At 42.6% G+C, this 24444-nt stretch overlaps 2 protein-coding genes across 6 annotated transcripts in view; one reads left to right on the top strand and one right to left on the bottom strand.

Moving 5' to 3' along the window:
* The window catches only part of ARG2 (arginase 2), a 33561-nt gene extending 30574 nt beyond the window's left edge, over positions 1 to 2987 (top strand). For 2 of the 3 annotated variants that reach the window (XM_032134687.2, XM_032134688.2), the window contains exon 8: positions 1993 to 2357. In XM_032134687.2, coding sequence (XP_031990578.1) covers positions 1993 to 2198 — 206 coding nt within the window. In that variant the 3' untranslated portion in view covers positions 2199 to 2357. Of the gene's footprint in view, positions 1 to 1992 lie in introns of all 3 variants that reach the window. The other variant, XM_032134686.2, reaches the window with a different exon arrangement.
* The window catches only part of VTI1B (vesicle transport through interaction with t-SNAREs 1B), a 25179-nt gene continuing 3183 nt past the window's right edge, over positions 2449 to 24444 (bottom strand). Inside the window, exons 2-6 of one of the 3 annotated variants that reach the window (XM_032134690.2) lie at positions 13689 to 13747; positions 10951 to 11142; positions 7644 to 7817; positions 4733 to 4794; positions 2449 to 2756 (exon numbers count right to left, since the gene is read on the bottom strand). In XM_032134690.2, coding sequence (XP_031990581.1) covers positions 2660 to 2756; positions 4733 to 4794; positions 7644 to 7817; positions 10951 to 11142; positions 13689 to 13747 — 584 coding nt within the window. In that variant the 3' untranslated portion in view covers positions 2449 to 2659. The remainder of the gene's footprint in view (positions 2757 to 4732; positions 4795 to 7643; positions 7818 to 10950; positions 11143 to 13688; positions 13748 to 24444) is intronic. The other 2 variants (XM_058429467.1, XM_058429468.1) reach the window with 2 other exon arrangements.

The raw sequence follows: 24444 nt of genomic DNA, 5'->3' as shown, positions 1-24444 counted from the left end.
TGAATTCTACATTATCAACACTGGCTACTTGTCCAAAACTCATACTTGTTTGCAAACAGTTTCCATTTCTGTCAGAAAGCTTCTGATTTTAAAGCTACTTCAAATGACCTTTCATTCCAAAATTTAAAGAACTACCAAATCATACTGCTTCAGTAACCATCTGATGGAACTAGGGTATAGATAGAGACCCCAGATTGAAAGGTTCAGGGCTATAGAGAACCCTTGACTAGCTGAGATGGAAACTGAGATTGAGAAATGGTCTCCTTAGCGCCACAGCCTGCTAGAACCTTAGGCAGTACAGAAAGGCAGGCAGTACTGGTCTGATTCTCAGATCTGCAATCTTAGATGTTGCCAGTGGTCATTAGGTTATTGGCCAGAGAACCTGGGAGTTCAATTCTCTGCTTTGCTTCCTAAAAACACCACTTAGAGCAGGGGTTAATAACCTCTAGCACTTATATATGGCATGGCTTGTCTCTTTGTTCCCATGCTACAATATTTTATTCCAAAAAACACTCATGGGGCTAGGCACAGTGGTTCATACCTATAATCCCAGTACTCTGGGAGGCCAAGGCAGGAGGATTACTTCGCCCCAGGGGTTTAAGACCAGCGTGGGCAACATAGTGAGACCCTGTTTCTACAAAAAATAATTAGCCAGGTGTCCCAACTACTTGGGAGGTTGAGGCTGCAGTGAGCCATGATTGTGCCACTGCACTGTTATAATGCTGTCAACTAGATACATAAAGCAGTTTGCTTAATTTATAGGGTGGCAATAGTCTGGAAACATAAGTCATGTATATATTTCTAATAGTGCAAACCTTGATTACCACTTCTGGGATATGCTAAAGGTGCAGGTTTAGTCAGTGGAAATCAGAGACAAATCAGGAACACAGGTCCATGTGCAGGAAATGATGGAAATGCTACAGTAATACACCTGTTGGTTGCAGTATAGCACCATACACTCAACTATGCATTGCTAATAAGGGAAGATGCTGAACGGACATGATGGCATTGAGCACATCATGTACTATAGTGTAATATCAATAAACCATTAGGTACATTTGCCTGTTGTTTCCAGACTTTATGGCCACCCTAAATATTCTTAGATACTTGTATTCCTGAATACTAGCTTGTTCAGGTCACCCTTCATCCAGAATAACCAACTAAAAAGTTAAATTCTACAGAGAAATGAGGCATTTAGAGGGGTGAGCATGGTAGCAGGTCTGGATAGGTTCTTCTGGTTTAAGCTTCCCTTCCACTTGCTCCAGGCCAAAGGAACACTACCGAGAACTTTGACATAAGTTCTCAAACCTTAACAGAAGGTAACTGAAGTCTAGATAAAATAATTAACATATGGCTGAATTTTCTCTTGATCAAGTACAAGATACTGGGACAGTCTGCTGGGAGACAAAAAGAAATGTTAGATGTGGAACCTGCCTCCAGAGCTCAGGCCTGCAGGGGTGAGAATGAAGTTTGCAGTAATAACCACAATTCAGGGCATATGGTGTGGTGCTCTGACAGATACAGATAATGCATTAGAATTCAAGTGGGAATGGAGTTTGGCTAGTGAAAGTGGGAGATTTCCTCTGCCTTCATACTTGATTCATTTCCAGGCAGGCATCTGGAAGGTTCCTAGTCATACTGGAGATGGCATACATTTTGCCAACAAGTAGGATGAAAACCTCCCCCACCCAACACCAAGCCTTTTCCTTTTCCAGAACGCCTGATAATTATGCCTGTTATGTTAGTTGAACAGGGATGGTTTATTTCATTATCTTAAAAGGTTTCTTTTAATCTACTGTAGCATAACAGTGTTTTAACTTAAATTCATGGCCAAGAGGATGAGGTGCAAGGGGCTTCCTAAAAATAGCTATTTTCTACTATAAAATGGACTCTTGTTTTTACCTTGGCTTGTTCTCCCTGTCCCAGTGGGATGACCTTCACTGAGAGGAGCAGCAAGGGAATCTGAGGTTTTGTCACACTTTGTTCTTCCAGGGTTGCTATCGGCACTGGATCTTGTTGAAGTCAATCCTCAGTTGGCCACCTCAGAGGAAGAGGCGAAGACTACAGCTAACCTGGCAGTGGATGTAATTGCTTCAAGTTTTGGTCAGACAAGAGAAGGAGGGCATATTGTCTATGACCAGCTTCCTACTCCCAGTTCACCAGATGAATCAGGAAATCAAGCACATGTGAGAATTTAGGAGACACTGTGCACTGACATGTTTCACAATGGGCATTCCAGAATTATGAGGCATTGAGGGGATACATGGATACTAAATGGTTGTCTGGGTCAATACTGCCTTAATGAGAACATTTACACATTCTCACAATTGTAAAGTTTCCCCTCTATTTTGGTGACCAATACTACTGTAAATGTATTTGGTTTTTTGCAGTTCACAGGGTATTAATATGCTACAGTACTATGTAAATTTAAAGAAGTCATAAACAGCATTTATTACCTTGGTATATCATACTGGTCTTGTTGCTGTTCCTTCACATTTAAGTGGTTTTCCATCTTTCCTCCCTCCTCCCACAGTCTGGCTATACAGTGCATCCCTGAACTGTTAGCCCACAGCAGCAAAAAGCTTATTCTATCCACATCCCTAACATCATGCATTCACAAGGTCAAAGTTCTGGTCCACAAACCCTTCCCTATAGAAGTTCAATGGCTGCGAAAGAATTTGTAGTAAACCAGGCCTCCCAGGATGGCGAGCTCCAGTAAGATGATAATGGAAAGCAGCAGCTTGTTGGTTGTCACTCTACAAAGAGAAGCAAAGTGGGGAGTAGTCAGAAGTTTGGATAACCTTCCTTCTAAACATTTTGGGGTTAGACCTGGGACCACGGCTGGATACTCTGAGGCTGTATATTTGATCACACAGCCACTTAGCGGGAAGTACTCATAAGGTTCTTTAGCTGTCACTTAGGGATAACACTGTCTACCTCACATAAATGTTAAACTGAGACAATAAAAACCAAAGCATAAAAATGGATTCTGAAAAAATGGATTCTGAAATGTGTTCAAATAGTAGTTACTTCCTTTAAAAATAGCTTTTTCTAGAAAGAAGGGTTAGCTGGAAAAAGTAATCAAATATATATCCAGCTCAGGATGGGTCCTGCCCTAGGATAAGTAACTAGAAGCCTGGGTAATACCTTTCAATCTCTTGTAAACTACTTCCCTCTGCCCTATTTTTCCCTTTGCTCTCCTATCAACCCAAATGGATGTTATAAAGGTAGTAGAGGAGCTTAAAAATTTTACTATCTGTTGTTTAAACAAAGAATCCAACCTCTGGTTCTCATGTTCACTCTAGGTTTCTCCCTATTCCACAAGGAATTTATCACTGTAGGAAAATCCCACCCCTCCTGCTAGTTCCATGAGTGGGTTGTAGTTTTGTTTCATGCTAGGCCACCTGTGCCCAAGGTCATGTACAATACCCTCTTACCCCCAACTTCAACCTCAGTGGCAGTATTTCTGCCCTGGATTTGTTGCTGTTAGCACTCAAGGATTTTGTTTTTTATTTTTGGTAAAGACTACTTTATTGGTGGCAGTTTAGTACAATTCAAATATTGATCTTCAAAGAAGGACTTATTTATCAGGCTAGGAGTCCATACAGAGCTGAATGAAACCGAATCAAGTCACTGCTGTGACTGAAGTCAATCCTGTTTCTTGGGAAATGAAACCACAGCCAGCTGATGCATGGCATATGCTGTTTCACTAATTGAGAACCATGGTGGCTCTATACAGGAGGTCATCAGCTCTACCACCCTTTAGATGCACTGGAATTCCATTCTTCTCCTGAAACAGCTTGTGTTTTCTGGACCTTTATTTTCAAATGCCTGCATGAAGCAATGCTCATGGTCCTCTGGGCAACCTGACAGTGCCAGCAGATTCTGCAGCATCTTGGCTCAGTTACTGCCCACGAACCCTGACAACTCCACAAGGGTTTTATTTTTAAAAGTCCACTTCTTCCCTACAAGATGATAGAACTTCCAGAAAAGGAGCTGACTCCCATGAAGGACAAGCAGAGCCAAAAGCAAGTACTACGCAAGTGAAAACTGCTTTCTAATCAAGATTTTACAAATTTTTTTTTTTTTTTTTTTTTTTTTTTGAGACAGAGTCTTGCTTTGTCCCCCAGGCTAGAGTGCAGTGGTGCCATCTCGGCTCACTGCAACCTCCACCCCCCAGGTTCAAGCAATTCTCTGTCTCAGCCACCCGAGTAGCTGGGATTACAGGTGCCCGCCACTACGCCTGGCTAATTTTTTTTGTATTTTTAGTAGAGACGGGTTTCACCATTTTGGCCAGACTGGTCTTGAACTCCCGACCTTGTGATCTGCCCGCTTCAGCCTCCCAAGGTGCTGGGATTACAGGCATGAGCCACCGCACCCGGCTGAGATTATACAACTATATTTCAAGGAATAGGAAGCTGTTATTCCCAAGTGTTGCCTTCTCTAAAGAACATCAGCTGTGATTAAATGTCCTTTCAGTGGAGAAATTTTTCACTGCTCCAAGTCAAAGCAGTATATACTTTCAACAAATGATTTTATCCTGAGTTATTTAATTATCCAAGACCATATTCCTTAGTGTATTTTTTCTGGTCTGCTGGGTGGTCCTGAGTATACAGGGACTATGCGTCAACTGCTGAGGTGCTTTATTAGGACCTTTGTAAGTCACTATTTTAAGCTTTTTGGTTGAAAGCCATTGAGTTAAGAGAAATTTCATGACTTCAAAAAAACTTACTTTCTGGACATTGAACGGAGAATCTTTCGACTTTTGCTCAAGCTTTCACTTGTGTTTACCAGCTGAGAAGAGAAAATAGTGATTATTTCCCTCTTTAAAAAGTATACTCTGTACAATTGAATATCCCTAGATTAACAGTAGGCATTAAGGGATATATGTTGAAAAATTCCAAGAAATCAAGCCAATTTAAATGATGGCCTTTGAGTGTTAAGTAGAGAACCTGGAAAGGACAAGATATTTTAGTACTCATCAAGTAGGCTTAAGAATCATCTTCCTAGGTTGCTGCTGGGGATGGACTCCTGAGACTGAGCTAATCTTCTACCGTGGCTACTCCAAAAGGGAAGGCTTCAAGTGTAGCCAGCAGACCGGCCAGCCAATGACTGTAGAGCAACTGAAGATTTGAATTTCATCAGCCAAATTCCAGGACAGCCTCTTGAGTTGGCATTTGTTTTTGTAGGCTGATCTGTTACTGCTTTTGGAATCTGGTTATCTTTTTTCTTTACCCTCTTAAGAGACAGTTACGTTAAAATGTGAAAAGAATTAACCTCCATGGAACTTTCAACTGCTTGCTACTAATCTGGACAGCTGGAGGATATTTCACCTCCAGCAGATGGCTACTTGCCATCTGTTCCCATTCCCCAGTGGCCTTGGTAAGCTGACCTCTCAGCTCATTCCTTGGCTTTTATTTATTTGAAACAGGGTCTCACTCCGTCACTCAGGCTGGAGTGCAGTGCTGCGACCTCCCAGGCTCAAGCAATACCCCCACCTGTCCCCAAGTAGCTGGGATCACAGGTGCACACCACCACACCCTGCTCCTTTTTTTGATTTTTAGTAGAGATGAGGTCTCGCTATGTTGCCCATGCTGGTTTCAAACTCCTAGGCTCAAGCCATCCTCCCACCTCAGCCTCCCAGAGTGCTAAAATTACAGGTGTAAGTCCAGCCTCCTTGGCTTTTAAATTCAACCAATCTACCTGTTATGCTCAAAAACCAAAACCCACACAATCTGTAAGCAAGTTACATTCTCCATAGCTTGCCTTGAATGTAGTACTTTATTATGAATTTTCAGTGAAGAGGGCAGGGCATTACTCTGACTTAATGGAGAATTATAGCTATTAAGAAAATCTACTCAAATCTTCACACTGAGCTAGTATTTTCCTGTCCAAATCTTGGCCACAGTATGTTTTTCAAATTGATTTGCCTTCTGCTATTAAGAATACAGCATTCCATTGGTAAATTGTACTAATTAAAAAATTCCGACCAGGCGCAGTGGCTCACACCTGTAATTCCAGCACTTTGGGAGGCTGAGGCGGGTAGATTATGAGGTTAGGAGATCAAGACCATCCTTGCTAACATGGTGAAACCCCGTCTCTACTAAAAATGCCAAAAATTAGCCGGGCGTGGTGGCGGACGCCTGTAGTCCCAGCTACTCAGGAGGTTGAAGCAGGAGAATGGCATGAACCTGGGGAGCGGAGCTTGCAGTGAGCTGAGATTGCACCACTGCACTCCAGCCTGGGCAACAGAGCAAGACTCCATCTCAAAAAAAAAAAAAAATTCCAGCTGGGCACAGTGGCTCATGCCTGTAATCCTAGTGCTTTGGGAGGCCAAGGTAGAATGATTGCTTGAGCCCAGGAGTTCAAGAGCAACTTTGGCAACATAGTGAGACCCCGTTTTAACAAAAAATTAAAACAATTAGCCAGGCACAGTAGCACATGCCTGTATCCCAGCTACACATGAGGATCACTTGGGCCCAGGAGTCTGAAGCTACAGTAAGTTATAATTGCACTGCTGCACTCCAACCTGGGTGACAGAGCAAGACTCTGTCTCTAAAAAACTAAAAAATTCCTATGTAGGTTTACTCATTTATGGAAAGGAAAAAATAAATGAGTTATTTTTCTGAGGCTCTCAGAGTGACAGTAGACTAGAGATCCCTGATATAGTCATCATTGGTTTAAATATTTGTTTTCTTTCCACAATGATCCAGCTTACCTTACTGGATAATCCTTAGAGATTTTTTCCCTATTACTTTTTTTTTTTTTTACTTTTACTTACATAATCGTAAAAGGTTATAGTCCAGCATTGAAGCATAATTTATAAATCTATAAACTGTGGTACTATTCTTTGAAATCTGGAAAATAGCCTTGGCTCTAAATGACAGGGTATAAGCAGATGATGTTTTCTTAAGAATAGCAGAATACCCTATTAGATGTGTGAGAAATTAAAATCTCAGATTGGAAGCTTTGAGTCCTTAAGTGCGTTTTGACATATTATTTCTCTTGCCAAAGAGAGAATGCAGCCACTTTATCCTTATTAATTCCTATAATCTTATAAGCATAGAAATCAGGTTCCTTCCATCTTTTTTTCCCTTCACTGAAGCAAAAATTTCCAATGATGTCTAAATCTTAGGGGTAAAATTGCTTCTAAGGGAGATCTCTCAGCCAAGCAAACTAAAAATTGAGCAAAGCAGCCGGACACAGTGGCTCACGCCTATAATCCTAGCACTTTGGGAGGCCGGAGTGGGTGGATCACCTGAGGTTAGGAGTTCGAGACCAGCCTGGCCAACATGGCGAACCCCGTCTCTACTAAAAATACAAACATTAGCTAGGCATGGTGGCGCATGCCTGTAATCCCAGCTACTCAGGAGGCTGAGGCAACAGAATCACTTGAACCCAGGATGCGGAGGTTGCAGTGAGTGGAGATCACGCCAATGCACTCTAGCCTGGGTGACACAGTGAGACTCTATCTCAAAAAAAAAAAAAAAAAATTAATAAAAACTGAGAAAAGCATAAGAACTTAAAAAAGACTATTCCCTGAATACAGAACTGCTGTAGCTTTTGGCCTTAGTATGGTTTCCAGGTGCAGTGGCCCCCTAATTGCCCCATACTTGCCCCTTTCCCTGTCTGCCCAGACTTACTCTACTCTTGGTACGTTCTAACTGGTCTCGTTGTTCCCCCAGCTCTTCTATGATTTCTGAGCCAATCTGGTCAGTCTCTGTGGCAATCCGATGAGAACGTTCAATACTTTGGGTGGCCCGGTTCAGGCTTTCAGTGCCTTGGAGAAGCATTGCCCTTTGAGACTGTAGCCGATTCTGAAAGGAGTATGGAGAGAAATGTTAGGCTTTTTCCATTATAAATTCATTGCCAGCATATTCCTCATGACCTTCTCCATGTTAGAAGGGATACAGTGAGCAATAATTTTCATTCCTTTTAAGACAGAACCAAAGAAGCTAATGATTCTTTTCAAGGTCACAGACTAAAGCAGAACCTGAAACCCAATCAATAGGATCACAATACCCCCAACACCACTGCCTTTTACAGTTATGTGAGGCAAGGAAAGATGGATTAAAAATACTGGAGCACTTTCCCTGTGTTTGTGATGAATCTGAACTGGTCCATGTGCCTGCTGGACTATCAACTTCTGAAAGGTGGCAGCCCAGATGTGGGAGCTACCTGATAATACATATAGCCTGTGACTTCAATAGTGCTATGAGCAAACCAACTAAACTCTGCAGCCCTAGAAAAAGGTTAATTCACTGAAGATTCTCACTCGACTGGTACTGAGGATTGACGGACCATGAATAAGCTATTCTGTTCTTCGTTTTAAGCCTCCAGCACCTGGTATTTCCAGGTGGCCTCTCATCCAAGTACTAACCTGGCCTGACTCACTTAGCTTTGAGATCAGGCAGGTTCAGGGTGGTACTGCCTAGATGACTACATTCTCCTTTTTCAGCATCTAAAGAAATCATGTAGAATTCTGAGACACTACCACATTCTGGAAAAAACATATGTGGTTACCTGTTGGTGAGCCCCAAAAAGAACATCACCTAAGGTCAAACAAAAAACCTTGAGGCTGCCACACTGGGGGTGATTTGGTCTCAGGGAAATTAGTATCTGGGGCTTGAGCAAGCTTCCCCACCTGCCCTAATTTCTCAACTGCCCTAATTTTCTAAATCCCCACTGAAGTTTTACTCCACCTGTAATCCTAAATACAGACAGCAGGAAGACAAAAGTAGCCTTGTCAGGCCAGAATTAACAACCACTGACAGAAATGGAGCAGCTCCAAGTTCTTAGCTGTTCAAAGCACGCGCGCACACGCACACACAGACACACACACAATCAAAAGGGACCCAGCTCACAGAGGCCTATTACAGAGCAGATGACCACTGGTGGTAGGACCATCAAGGAGCCAAAAGATTGGCTCCCACAGCAGAAGTAGCAAGAAGCATTTTATTTATTTATTTATTTATTTTTGAGACGGAGTCTCACTCTGTCGCCCGGGCTGGAGTGCAGTGGCAACATTTCAGCTCACTGCAGCCTCTGCCTCCTGGGCACAAGCAATTCTGCTGCCTCAGCCTCCCAAGTGGCACCCGCCACCACGCCCAGCTAATTTTTGTATTTTTAGTAGAGACAGGGTTTCACCATGTTGGCCAGGCTGCTCTGCAACTCCTGACCTCAGGTGACCCACCAGCCTCAGCCTCCCAAAGTGCTGGGATTACAGGTGTAAGCCACTGTGCCCGGTGCTCTGCAGCATTTTCACTTAATAAATGGCATACAGACCAGTAGACGAGGAAACCACTGAATGAGGTTCAAATAAAACCAGTTAGGTTAGCACAAAGGAAGAAGGAAAAAGGTTTTCAAAATAAAAGATGCAGATTTTCAACTAAGTAGGCTAAAAAATGACCAAGAAAAGATCAGATCACATAAATGAACTTCAGACAGATTTGGAACAATAATTTTACTGAAGGTATGGATACCTAAATTATGTTTTAATAATTTCTGAAACTTGCCAGGCGTGGTGGCTCACGCCTGTAATCCCAGCACTTTGGGAGGCCGAGACGGGTGGATCACAAGGTCAGGAGATCGAGACCATCCTGGCTAACACGGTGAAACCCCATCTCTACTAAAAATACAAAAAAAATTAGCCAGGCGTGATGGCGGGTGCCTGTAGTCCTAGTTACTTGGGAGGCTGAGGCAGGAGAATGGAGTGAACCCGGGAGGCAGAGCTTGCAGTGAGCCAAGATCATGCCACTGCACTCCAGCCTGGGCGACAGAGTGAGACTCTGTCTCAAAAAAAAAATAATAATAATTTCTGAAACTCATAATTTTAAAGCAAAATTGTTTGGACTTCCTCCCCAACTCTGGCAACATGACTAAAGTCACTTTTACAACTCCACTTTAACCAGCTCCACCTGCCTGCCTTTTTCCAGTCTCCCTTTACAAGTGATCTTCTGTCAGCTTCTAATCTGTGACAATCCCTCATGCATCCATTTGAAAATTTTCAGTACTTCATTCTCAAGGGATCTAGTTTTGGCATCAGCAATGTCAAGCCAATATCATCCTGAATGTCTCTTAAACTATAATCAGGATGCATCGTGAAACAGGATTTGTTTAAAATTGTAGTATGAGCCTTTCTACCTCTGTTCAGTCTGCACTGGTGGGCCCCTTTCCATTTCTCTGCCATGCTACTTGCCAGAGAATTTCTACTTTGTGTTGTGTTTGTGGAAGACAGACCAAATGCAGCACATTTAATCTTTCAGATGTTTTATTCCTTTAACGATCTAGCTGCTCTAGATGGTTGCAGAATACAGATGTTCAATTAGTCCAATTTTATAAATCAGAATCCTGAAAGCAGTCTCGCTCACTTTCCATTACCACAGAATAAAATGATAAAAAGCTCCTTCTCGAGAAGTGCCCTGCATTGGCTACTGTATCTCAGTTGTTGGGCCACCTTGACATCAAGGTAAAGGAAAGCTTGAATTGATTTTGTAACAATATTCTGATAAATTAGAAACCTAACTGAATTTTCCAGGCATACCCAAGAAAGTGATTCTAAAATTTATATGAGAGAATAAAAAAGACCAAAGAGAAAACAAATTAGATCAATGGGTCAGAATACAGAATCCAGATAATAAGAATAGGTAACATTTACATACTACTACATACAAAGCACTGGGTTTTTTTTATTATAAGACTGTATTATATTAAGGATAAAAAGAAATCTAAATATGCATATGGTTCGAAAGGCCTGCATTAAATAGAGCAGATACCAAGGGGTAACAGGAACTGGATGCAGAAAAGAGGATAAGGGTGAAAAAAATGAAACAAGAGTCTAGTATACACTGATAACATGAAATACCCGAACAATATAGTTAATTTTTGTACCACAGGCCCTTGAGGGAAAAAAACAAAACAAAACAAAACAAAAAAACAGCTAAAACTTACCATATGCTCATTCTCTACAGCATATATGCCATATTTCATGTCTCCTCGGCCTCCAGGTGTGGCTGTCAAAGGTGTGCTTCTCACCTCCCGATGGAGTTTAGCAAGGTCCTTCCGGTAGCTTCGAAGCTTAGACATCATGGGGTTTCGGAAAGACAGGGGTGCATAACGTAGCTCCTCCTCCATCTCTGCCAGCTGGGAAGGCAGAAAGTAGTGAGCAGATAGCCTGGTTCTTCCCTCACTCATTTGGAAATATGCCCAGTTTGGACTAATCAAACTACTTATTTATTTGGACTACACCAAGTAAATAACCATATGCTCCATGAGGCAGGGACCATGTCTGGCATGTTCTCCTCATTCTGAATGCTTTGCAGAGTGCCCAGCAAGCACAGAGCAGGCATTCAAAATATATGAACTGAATGAATGAATGGAAAAACAGAAGTACTTTATAGCTTACTAAACATTTTTATATACATTCTCCATTTAATCCTCACAACAAATCAGTAAGGTAGGAAATGCTCCATTTCATATATAAGACTTAAAGAAACCTGCTCAAGATTACACAAAAAGAAGGAGTCCGGGCCAGGCACAGTGGCTCAAACCTGTAATCCCAGCACTTTGGGAAGCCGAGGCAGGAGGATCATTTGAGCACAGCCTGGGCAACATAGCAAGACCTCATCTCTACATTAAAAAAAAAAAATTAAACAGAAAAGGAGTCAGGATTCAAAATCTTCAAATTCTCTCAGCTCTCTTCAATATACCAAGTTTTTAGCCTGGTATGATTGAACATTGCCATCAAGAAGTGCTTTGTAGTCTACTGTATTAAAAATGATAGGGGTCTGGCATCAGGGTTCTTCCCTTCTCCTGCTCCTCTTTCTGAAAATCAATTAAGTTTGTCTCCATGTCAGAGAGAACCAGGGGCCTACCCCAGAGCAGGCTGCTTTAGGGGAATCAGACTTCCATTTTTCTGGGGTAAGTAAAACGTAACACCTGGACACATTCACAAGAGGCCCTATTTTCATCTGCCTGGAATGGTAGGCATAGGATTATTACTTTTGCTGAGTTTGGAGAAAACAAGTATCTGAGCATCAAACAAATCAGTAGTAGCTAGAAGGTTTTAAAAATGCTACCAAGGAATTAACTGAAACAGGAGAATGGCTACAAACAGGTATCATGGATATGCCCAGCTGTACACAGGTATTAAGAAAAGCTCCCAGTACTCCCATTAGGAAGAAGATAGTTCCCACAGTCTAGTGGCCTGGTCTTTCTTAAAACAGATGCAAAACAGAGAAAAGGATGCAGATGTGCTTCCTTCTCAGAACTTCATTGGGATAATTGGGAAATTGAAACGTTGATCTTCAACAAGCAAGAAGGAAGTTTGCTGGCCAAAAGAGAATTTTTTCTCCATCTGCTCTGGGGTAGCAAATACAGGGGCAACTATTTCTGCGGAGTACTAGCAAGGACCAGAATTTTGGCCCCAATCTTAATGGGTTTGCTGAAGCTAGAGTATGATGAGATGGAGTCAAAGGACTCTTGCTTCCATAGGACTGGGGCAAAAAAAAAAAAAAAAAAAGTTTTTTGTTTTTTAAGAAAACCCACAGGTGAAGAGAAGCAGTTGTTAAACTGTTCAGTAAACGGAACCAACTTCTGACAAACTTTGGGTACCAACTGAGACTCATGCATGTCTTGCCTGAGGTACTAACTCCAGCTCCTACGTTGTCTCTTAAGACAGAAAGGGACATGGTTAGAATTACCTCTAAACCACATTTTCTGTGACAGTAAGTTTAACAAAGAACTTTTCTTTTTTTTTTTTTGGAGGCAGGTCTCACTCTGTCACCCAGACTGGAGTGCAGTGGTGCAATTGTGGCTAACCAAATGCTTGACCTCCCAGGCTGAAGTGATCCTCCCACCTCAGCCTCCTGAGTAGCTGGGTCCAGAGGCATGCACCACCACGCCTCGGTAATTTTTTTTTGTTTGGTAGAGATGGGGGGGTCTCCCTATGTCACCCAGGCTGGTCTTGAACTTCCGGCCTCAAGTGATCCTCCCACCTTGGCATCTCAAAGTGTTGGGATTGCAAGTGTGAGCCACCGCACTGACCAGTAACCTATCTTAATGGCCAGCTCTTAAAAACAGATTTTAGGCCAGGCACGGTGGCTCACGCCTTGTAATCCTGGCACTTTGGGAGGCCGAGGCGGGCAGATCATGAGGTCAGGAGATCGAGACCGTCCTGGCTAACATGGTGAAACCCCGTCTCTACTGAAAATACAAAAAAACAGCCAGGTGTGGTGGCACCCGCCTGTATTCCTAGCTACTTGGGAGGCTGAGGCAGGAGAATGGCATGAACCCGGGAGGTGGAGCTTGCAGTGAGCCGAGACTGCGCCACTGCATTCCAGCCTGGGCGACAGAGTGAGACTCCGTCTCAAAACAAACAAATAAACAAACAAACAAACAAAAACAACAGATTTTAAAAGACTGCTTGGGTAAAAGTATGAGAATGCCCTTACTACTCACATCAGCAATATATTACCAAAGAGTCATATTTCAGGAACATCTTCAGGCTTCACCCATTTGTTTGCCAAACCTCCTCAACAACCATCCCCATCAACTGGCTTCATTTAGTAAGAAATAGTCAAAATCAAGATCAATGGACAGGAACAGTTAATCTGTGATCAGTTCATAGCATTACTTCTGGAAAAGACCAACACCAGGTAGAAGAAACAAAATTTGTTCCTTGTTCTCACCGTTTCATTTGCTTCCTGTTGCTTTTCATCAAAATCCCTGATCAATTTCTTCTTCTCTTCTAGAAAAGATAGATAAGTTTCAAATGCTTATTACTATTTCTACACATTTGTAAAGGCCATTCCCTCTGCTTAGAATAAGCTTCCTACGGCAGGGCCTGGTGGCTCATGCCTGTAATCCCAGCACTTTGGGAGGCCAAGGCAGGTGGATCACGAGGTCAGGAGTTCAAGACCAGCCTGGCCAACCTGGTGAAACCCCGTCTCTACTAACCATACAAAAATTAGCCGGCATGGCGGCAGGCACCTGTAATCCCAGCTACTTGGGAAGCGGAGGTAGAGAAATGCTTGAACCCAGGAGGTGGAGGTTGCAATGAGCCGAGATCGTGCCATTGCACTCCAGCCTGGGCGATAGAGCGAGACTCTGTCTCAAAAAAAAAAGAATGTTTACCAGTAGTGACTCTCTGAAACCCCTCACCTTCACTCCCACAATGAACCACTTCTGTGTTAACTCGTACACTACTTTTCTGCAAAATAAAAATTCCACCTACTCTGCTTGCTGAGAGGCTGTCTGGTGTGGTGCTTGTTTTTCTCTGCGTGTGGCACTGGCAATGACTTGAATGATGAGAACGTTATTCATTCCCCTTTCAGCCTTTCCCATTCCGTCCCTTTGGTTGAGTGTATCTTTAATATCTAAAAATTACTAATCTCCCCTTTGAACAAAAATAGAACAGGCTTCAGCTTCAAAACAAACATCTAACTAAAACAGTATTGTCTTCATTGTATTTTCTGATCATTTATACTACAGGTTTTCCATCTAAAATATGACAGCAAGTTTCATTTTTAAATAACATTGTTTTAAATAAATGTATTCTACATGAAATAAGTTGACATAAAGAAAATTTAAGTGACAAGGCTGGGCGTGGTGGCTCATGCCTGTAATCCCAGGACTTTGGGAGGCCGAGACAGGTGGATCACAAGGTCAGGAGATCGAGACCATCCTGCCTAACATGGTGAAACCCCGTCTCTACTAAAAAATACAAAAAATTAGCCTGGCGTGGTGGTGGGCGCTTGTAGTCCCAGCTACTCGGGAGGCTGAGGCAGAAGAATGGCGTGAACCCAGGAGGCGGAGCTTGCAGCGAGCCGAGATCATGCCACTACACACCAGCCTGGGCGACAGAGCGAGACTCCATCTCAAAAAAAATAAATATATAAAATAAATAAAATGTAAGTGACAGTAATAATGATATTTGGATGGCAAAAATTATGAAGGTGGTACCAGAATGCTGTCACCCGGTAAACATTTGTATGGGGGAAAGGCATATAAGTGCCTTTCCTGGTTAGTCAGCGGGGTGAGGTTCTGGTGCCAGGTTCGGGCCTGCCTCAGCATGTAAACTTAGATAATTTCCTTCATTTCTTTGGGACCTCATCTCCTCCTTCACTGACTATAACATGAGAAAGTAGGTCATCCCCTCACATCTAGCAAGCAAAAATTAGCTCTGTTTTAAGAGGAGCTTGATTTAAAAAAAAAAATTTATACATCCAAATGAATGTTCTCCCTGGAAATCTACACATAATCTACTTATCACCACAAAGTTACCATCGTTTACAATGTTTGTTTGTTTCAAGACGGAGTCTCACTTATCACCTAGGCTGGCAAAATACATGTAATATAAAATGTACCATTTTGACCATTTGTAAGTGTATAGCTTAGTGGCTAGGTACATTCACACCGTTGTGGAGCCATCACCACTAACTGTTCTCCAGAACTTGTTTATCATCTCAAACTGAAATTCCATACCCATTAAACACCTCCCCATTCTATGAATTTCACTACTCCAGGTACACCATTAAGTGGAATCATACGGTATTTGTCCTTTGTGTTTAGCTTATTTCACTTAGCACAAAGTCAAGGTTCATCTATGCTGTTGCACGTATGGGGATATGGCCTTTTAAAGCTATGTATTTTTCAATGTGACTCCTAAACACAAGCCAGCAGCACTTCCACCAACTAAAGAGCAATTTTTTTTTTTCTTGAGACAAAGTTTCGCTCTGTCGCCCAGGCTGGAGTGCAGTGGCTCAGTCTCGGTTCACTGCAACCTCCGCCTCCCAGGTTCAAGTGATTCTCTTGCCTCAGCCTCCCGAGCAGCTGGGGTTACAGGCACCCACCACCATGCCCGGCTAATTTTTTTATATTTTTAGTAAAGACAGCGTTTCACCATGTTAGCCAGTCTGGTCTCAAACTCCTGACCTCAAGTGATCCATCCACCTCAGCCTTTCCGCTGCAAAAGAGAACAGATGAGCTGGGCTTATGGAGAAATGGCACGTGGGTATTCAGTTGCTGTCCTAAGATTTTCTTAGATGATTTGTCTAGTCTGATTTTCATCTTAAGACCTGGCTTTTTTTTGAGACTGTGTCTCACTCTGTTGCCCAGGCTGGAGTGCCGTGGCGTCATCTCAGCTCACTGCAAACTCCAACTCCTGGGTTCAAGTGATTCTCGTGCCTCAGCCTCCTGAGCGGTGGGATTACAGGAGCGTGCCACCACACCCAGCTAATTTTTCTATTTTTTGGTAGAGAGGGGGTTTCACCATGTTGGCCAGGCTGGCCTTGTGTAGTCCACCCACCTAGGCCTCCCAAAGTGCTGGGATAACAGGCGTGAGCTACTGCACCCGGCCAAGCCCTGACTTTTGAACCCAATCCTACATAAGATGTAATGTCACTGTAATGCTTTATATGGATTTACATTTTGTTAATCACAACAGCATCTAATGTCAGTTGTATCTTTTTTTTTTTTTTTTTGAGACAGTCTCACTCAGGCTGGAGTGAAGTGGCATGATTACGGCTCACTGCAGCCTCGACCTCCCAGGCTGAAGCAATCCTCCCACCTGCTCAAGCAATTCTCCTGCCTCATCCTCCCAAGTAACTGAGACTACAGGTGCACGTTACCACACACAGCTGATTTTTTTTTTTGGTAGAGATGGGGCCTCACTATGTTGCCTAAGCTCGCCTTGACTCCTGGGCTCAGGCAATCCTCGACCTCAGCCTACCAAAGTGTTGGGACTATAGGTGTGAGCCACCACACCTGTCCATGTATTCTACTTTTTAAGTGACCATAAATCATTTTGGATGCGTATGTTCTATAATCTCAACTTGAGACAAAGTTCCTCTGAAACATGGAAATTTATTTTATCATTTTTACTGTGCCATAGATCCTAGAACTAATAAACCTCCTTAGATGTGTCTACTGCCTGAAAGAGCAAATGACAACACACCCTTTACTATGTCTCATTCACTGTTGTGTGACACCCCCTTAATATACACAAGATACTTCAGACATTTTTCTCCATACCACTCACAAAATCCATGGCTGTTTGTTGTTTTAAAAAAAGTAGAGGAAGGTTCACCATGGCAAACGGTATGACTCTTGACCATCTATGATGTAACTGAAATGAGCACCAAGGCAGCTATTACTATTCCTGAGGGGACTGTGTTCTTAGCTACCAGTACTGAAATAATACCGACAGTCAAAAATGGCTACTTCCATGGAGCAGTATTGCATTATTTTGTAATAAGCTGTCCCAAAAGTGCTGAGCATCATCACTGCTCTGAGTCAGCACATCTCCAAACTCCGGCAAGCTCACTCCTGATCCAAGCCAGACAGTGAGAAGCAGTACTGTACACATACACACATTCCCTTCCTAGCTCCTTCCTTTCCTAGACTTTTCTACAACTGTGTTTAGTCATAAATTCTCCTCCTTTATTCTTCCTTTGTTAATGGGTATGAAAATCTGCATTCTCAAGAGGCAAATTCTAGAATGATTCCAGGAATGTAACTACATAAATGAAAGGGGGAGAAGAAGATCACAGAACCTCTCTCCTTTCACTAACTTCTGTGTGCTAGAATATTCCATTTCCTACCTGATTTTATAAAACACATTTCCTCTTATAAGTGCTCTATAACAACATACTTTTACAGAACTTCACTACGTTTATGAGATCCTTTCTGGACTTCTAAGATTTAAAACAAAACAAAACAGAAAATTTTGAAATCATTTCTTGTGATGATAAAGCCAGAGAGGCAGATAATTCAAGAGGCTGATCTCTACCCAACTGAGAGGGATCAACAGCAGCTTTTTAAAAATTCTTTAGGCTCAGAATTATGAAACCAATGAATGCTAGAGCTAGGATGTACCTCAGCGATCATCTAGTCTAACTTCCTGCCTTTACCACTGAGGACACTAGACCCTGGAGAAACTGAGTGCCTGCCCCACAGTCATCGAAACAGCAAATGTATGGCAGCACTAGTTCTGCAGTGCAAGTGTGTTGACTCCCAGTCCAAGGCTTTTCTGTACATTAAACAACTGTATACTATATACAACTGAGGGGCATTTTTGTGCTCCCAGAGTATAGCCTTTAACAACTGGTAAAATCTGTTGAAAAAACAAAAAACCTCTTCCTCTTTTTAGGGAGTTAGAATTGATGCTACAATCAGCTACAAACAGCAAGGTGGCATCCTGGGGAGAATGGGCACCATGAACAAGAATGAACCACTTCAAATACCATTATCCCCCACCCCACAAGCCTGCCCCAATCAGTCACATGTGAGGGACTCTCTGGGACCAACTCTGTCTCCTTTGGGAAACTGGGTGGATGCTGACATGGAGTAAAATGGAAACAGACAGCTCTGAAAAACAGAACTACAGAAAGCCTACCTTAACGTTTGACCAAGGTGGGCGGCCTGTCTTCCTTATGGGGATTTGAATTTCCAGCCCAAGAATGCCTAATCTTAGCCCTTTAAAGTTGTGGAAATAACTTCAGTTTCACCAGCTCATAAATATGTGGTTACTTTGCTTTTGGCGCCTCACTGTGGCAAAATGGAGGACTGACACCCTTTATTTGTATACCTTGACAGTTGACTAGATCCCACACCATACAAGAGTTAAAAGCAACAGATCCCTCTCAACCAACCTGTTTCCTCATCTGCAAATAGGGACTATAAGACTACTGACCTCGTAAGGGTTGTTTGAAAGGGTTAAAAGAAATAATACACATAACATTCACTTAGCAAGTGCCAAATATAATAAGGGCTCAATAAATAGGAACCACCATTGTTTCTGAAAGTAAATACTCAGGAAGAACCTAAGAGCAAAAACAAAATTCAGTAGAAAATATGAGGAGTTAGAGGCCGGGCGCGGTGGCTCACGCCTGTAATCCCAGCACTTTAGGAGGCCAAGGTGGGCGGATCACGAGGTCAGGAGATCGAGACCATCCTGGCTGACACGGTGAAACCCCGTCTCTACTAAAAATACAAAAACTTAGCCCGGTGTGGTGGTGGGCGCCTGTAGTCCCAGCTCCTCGGGAGGCTGAGGCAGGAGAATGCCCGGAAGGCGAAGGTTGCAGTGAGCCGAGATTGTGCCACTGCACTCCAGCCTGGGCAACAGAGAGAGACTCCATCTCAAAAAAAAAAAAAGAAAAAAACCATGAAGAGTTAGAATAGTTAAAATTCTACAGTCTGTAAGTAATTGGTGCTTATCGGCCAGCTGATTATAGTACTCCACAGTGATTATTTTTTCTGGCTCCGAAAATAATAGGGTCTTGTGTTATACATACTGATCTAAATGATTTAAAATGGAAAACTTTCAATATTTTTACAATACACATTAAGACATATGGAGAGATGTCTTCAGGTATGACAAAACCAAAACTAGAAATCATGACCACAGGCATTTAACATATTGATTAGATCAAGAAATTACAGCACATTATAGTACTCTGAGGTAATTGGAGAGACCTCTTCAGAGGTTGTAAAACCAAGAGTAGAAATTACGGCCATAGGTAGTTAATGAAATATTAAATGGATTAATAATTATTTTAAGTGGTAATGGACAGTTACTGACACAAAAACTTCCTAAAATAGGACACATTGTCTCTAGTATCATTCAAAGGCAGAAAGTGAATGGATACTGTACTTTGGAGAAATACTGGTTTTGTTGTTTTAATAGGTGGAATATACCCATTTTTAAAGTAATGAAAATGTGGACAACAGAATAGAAATAAATCACAATCATATATCAATATTTTCTTTCCAACAATTCACACTATTCACATATTCCATCATCCAACAGGTATCTATGGAGCACCTAGTCTGTGCTAGGCACTGTTCTGGTACTTATGAAACACAGTGAAAAAAAAGACAACATTGAGCTTATATTCTAGCTCAGTGGCTTTCACACTTAGCCTTCATCAGAAACCCCCTGGAGGGCTGTGAAAACACACTGCTTGTTAAAACTTTCTGATTCAATAGGTCTGGGGTGGGGCCTGAGAATTTGCATTTCTAACAAGTTCCCAGATGATGCTGATGCAGCTGGTTCATGGACCACAATGAAACCACTGTCCTAGCGAAAGGAAGACAAACAATATACTATAAATATCATAAATGTGGAAAGTGTCTAATATGTCAGAAAATAAGTACTCTGGAAAAAAAAGGTAAGATAGTTGTATACAGGGCTGGTATTCTTAATTTTCATTTAAATAAAATGGCTAGTAGCTCTATTATCAGGCAATATTCTAAGGACTTTACATATATTAACTCATTTACTCCTCACAAAAACCCTATGAAGTAGACACTATGATTTACCCCCATTTTGCAGGAAAAACTAATTGGGTTAAAGTAACCTGTTCAAGGTCATACTGCTACTAAAAGGTGAATTTAAACTCAGGCAATCTGGCTCTTGAATTCTTGCTGTTAAATATTATATGGCCTCTCAATTCACATATTTCTTCATAAAATTTTTTTTTTTTGAGACAGAGTCTTGCTCTGTCATCCAGGCTGGAGTGCAATCATGTGATGACAGCTCACTAAAATTTCAAACTGCTAGACTCAAGTGATCCTCCTGCCTCAGCCTCCTGAGCAGCTGGGACTACAGGTGAGCAGCACCACAGTCAGCTAATTTTTTTTTTTTTTTTTTAGAGATAGGTCTCACCATGTTGCCAAGCTGGTCTCCAACTGTTGACCTCATGCAATCCTCCTGCCTCAGCCTCCCAAAATGTTGGGATTACAGGCATGAGCCACCACACCAGAACATTGGGATTACAGGCATGAGCCACCACACCTGGCCCCCATACGTTATTTTTAATGGCAGAAGAAATATTTTGTGAGGCTAGGATGGACATATGTCATGATCACTGTTCCACAGGTACCTTTGATATTCTCATCCACAACCCAAACTCTGCTTCTCCTCTTATGTTTCTTATTTAAGTTCATCATTCACCCAGCTGACCAAGTGAAAAAATTCAGACACCCTGGAACCTTTCTCCCTCCCTCCTCATATCGGTTAATTTCTGCCTCAAAACCACCTCTTGGGCTGGGAACAGTAGCTCACCCGTGTAACCCCAGCAATTTAAGAGGCTGAGGTGGGTGGATCATTTAAGCCCAGGAATTCGAGAACAGCCTGGACAACACGGGAGACCCTTACTAAAAATACAAAAAATTAGCCAGGCCTGGTGCCATGCACCTGTGGTCCCAGCTACTCGGGAGGCTGAGGTGGGAGGATCACCTGAGCCCAGGAAGCCAAGGCTGCAGTGAGTACTGATGGTGCCACTGCACTCCACTCTGGATGACGGGAGACAGGAGTGAGACCCTGTGTCAAACAAATGCCCCTGTTAGCAAGGCGACTGCCCAAAAGGCTCTTAACACAGTCCCCTGTACCCAGATTCTTGTGCTCTCTCTTGTCCTGTCTAGCCATTAATGCCCTCCTTCTAAAAGAAAATCCACATTAATCAACTGCTTTAAGTCCTTTACTGACTTTCCATATCAAGTCCAATGTCTCAATGTGACACTGAGATCCCCTCACAATCTGGCTGTTTCACCTGCCCCTCTACTACTACTTTCCCACATACATTCTAAGCTCCAGAGTTGGGAGTATTCCATGTTTTACTCCTGTGCTGCTGCTTCGCACTTCCCGTCTAGCAAACTCCCATTCAACCCCTTATATTCAGTTTGAAATTTTTTGAAGCTTCTCCCTCTTCCCCATGCTCAAGTCCAGCCCTTTTTATGGTCTCAGAGAACTTTATTTTAGGATTAATCACACACTTTGTTGTAAGGCTTGTTTCCTTTTTTTTTTTTTTTTTTTCTGAGACAGAGTCTCGCTCTGTCGCCTGCAATCTCTGCCTCCTGGGTTTAATCGATTCTCCTGCCTCAGCCTCCTGAGTAGCTGGGACTACAGGCACATGCCGCCACACCCAGCTAATTTTTGTATTTTGAGTAGAGATGGGGTTTCACCATGTTGGCCAGGATGGTCTCCATCCGTGACCTTGTGATCCACCCGCCTAGGCCTCCCAAAGTGATGGGATTACCAGCATGAGCCACCATGCCCGGCCGTTTCTTTCTGTTTAAGGTAAGAACTCTGGAAGTTCTCAGAGCCCAGACAGTGGCTGATACATAATAATTCTCAGTGTTCACTGAAAAATGACTGAATTCAATTACACAGCATAAGCTACATGCAAGGGCTGTATTATGTACATTATGCTGTGCCTAATAATTCATGATGGGCATTAAAGCTCTGAAAACTTTATGATGTGGTCTCTGAACTAGAAAAAGAGGATTCAGAGATGAGGCACCATGTGTTTGCTTAGATAAATTCAATTTATTCAACAAACATTTATTGAGCAGCGTGAACGAGGTAGTGAATAAGAGGTAAAGTTGTTGGACTTATTATAATTCTAGGGATATGTATACATTTTCTTTACTTATCCATTAAACAACTATGTCTGTTACCAGCAACTTGAGTATTTTGTGGTTGGGCGCAGTGGCTCACGCCTGTAATCCCAGCACTTTGGGAGGCCGTGGCGGGCAGATCACTTGAGGTCAGGAGTTTGAGACCAGCCTGGCCAACATGGTGAAACCCCGTGTCTACTAAAAATACAAAAATTAGCTGGGTGTGGTAGCACGCACCTGTAATCCCAGCTACTCGGAAGGCTGAGGCATGAGAATCACTTATCACTTGAACCCAGGAGGTGGAGGTTGCAGTGAGCTGAGATTGTACCACTGCACTCCAGCCTGGGTGACAAAGCAAGACTCTATCTCAAAAAAAAAAAAAAAAAAAAAAAAGAAGAAAGAAAAGAAATTCACATATTTCTGATTGTCCTCTTTGCAGGATGCAGAAAAAGGCTGGGTAGACAACAAAGGTGAATGTAACTATCTTGGCTCTATGTTGCTATAACAGAATAGCTGAGTCTGGTAATTTATAAAGAAAATAAATGTATTTCTCAGATTTCTGGAGGCTGGGAAGCCCAAGGCTGAGAGGGCTGATTCTTTCAAGGGCCTTCTTGCTACCCATGGGTCACCCCATGGCAGAAGATGGAAGGACAACAGATCAAGAGAGCAGGCAAGCAAGAGAGGGCTGAACTAACCCACTCTCTCAATAACCAACCCACTCTCACGATAACAATCCAATCTCTGAGGATGGAGCCCTCATGGTCTAATCATTTCTTATGGGTCCCACCTCTTAATACGATTAAAATGGCAAATAAATGTCAATGTAAGTTTTAGAGGGGACATTCAAACCATAGTAATAATGAATTCAATTTTCTACTTTTCAAAGCAATGTTCTTTTGCATTATCTAGCCTTATAGAAATTGGCATTGCAAAAACTAATTCAGTGCCACGTTGAAAGTGCAGTCTACATTTTTTTTTTTTTTTTTTGAGAGAGTCTTGCTCTGTGGTCCAGGCTAGAGTGCAGTGGTGTGATCTTGGCTCACTGCAACCTCCAGCTTCAGGGCCCAAGTCATCCTCCTACCTCAGCCTCCCCAGGAGCTGGGACTACAGGCATGCACCACCATGCCTGGCTAATTTTTGTATTTTTTGTAGAGATGGGGTTTCACCATGTTGCCCAGGCCGGTCTCAAAATCGTTCAACACAGCAATACTCCTGCCTCAGCTTCCCCAAGTAATGGGATTACAGGTGTGAGCCACCATGCCTGGCCTGCAGTCTACTTTTTTCTTTTTCTTTCTTTTTTTTTTTTTTGAGACAGAGTCTCGATCTGTTGCCCAGGCTGGAGTGCAGTGGCATGATCTCGGCTCACTGCAACCTCCGCCTCCTGGGTTCAAGCAATTCTCCTGCCTCAGCCTCCTGAGTAGCTGGGACTACAGGCAACTGACACCATGCCCGGCTAATTTTTGTATTTTTAGTAGAGGTGGGGTTTCACCATATTGGCCAGGCTGGTCTTGAACTCCTGACCTCAAGTGATCTGCCCGCCTCGGCTTCCCCAAGTGCTGGAATTACAGGTGTGAGCCATCATGCCCTGCCTGCAGTCTACTTTTCAATCACATAAATCAGATCCCACAATGCTTCTGCACAATATCTTTTAACTGCATCCCATCATATTTAGAAAAAGGCACAAGTCTTTCACCATGGTCCACAAGGCCCTACATGATCTGGCCCTGCTTACCATTCTCCTTTGCTCACTCCATCCCAAACACATGGAACTTCCTGCTCTTCGCTGAACACACCAAGCTCATTTCTGCTTAAAGGCATTTGCAGTGCTATTCCCTCCTTCTGACACTCACTTCTCCCAGATTTCTGGTTTACTCCCTCACTTCATTCAAGTCTCTGTTCAAATGCCATCTCCTCAGAGAGGACTTTCACAACCACCCTATTTAAAACTGAAGTCCCAAGGAAGGTGGATCACTTGAGGTCAGGAGTTAGAGACCAGCCTGGCCAACATGGCAAAACCCTGTCTCTACTAAAAATACAAAAAAAATG

Source organism: Hylobates moloch, unplaced genomic scaffold (genome assembly GCF_009828535.3).
Source record: "Hylobates moloch isolate HMO894 unplaced genomic scaffold, HMol_V3 SCAFFOLD_16, whole genome shotgun sequence".
In the NCBI taxonomy this organism is placed as follows: Eukaryota; Metazoa; Chordata; class Mammalia; order Primates; family Hylobatidae; genus Hylobates; species Hylobates moloch.
The sequence above is the reverse complement of the archived record's forward strand: the minus strand, read 5'-3'. Positions and strand labels throughout refer to the sequence as shown.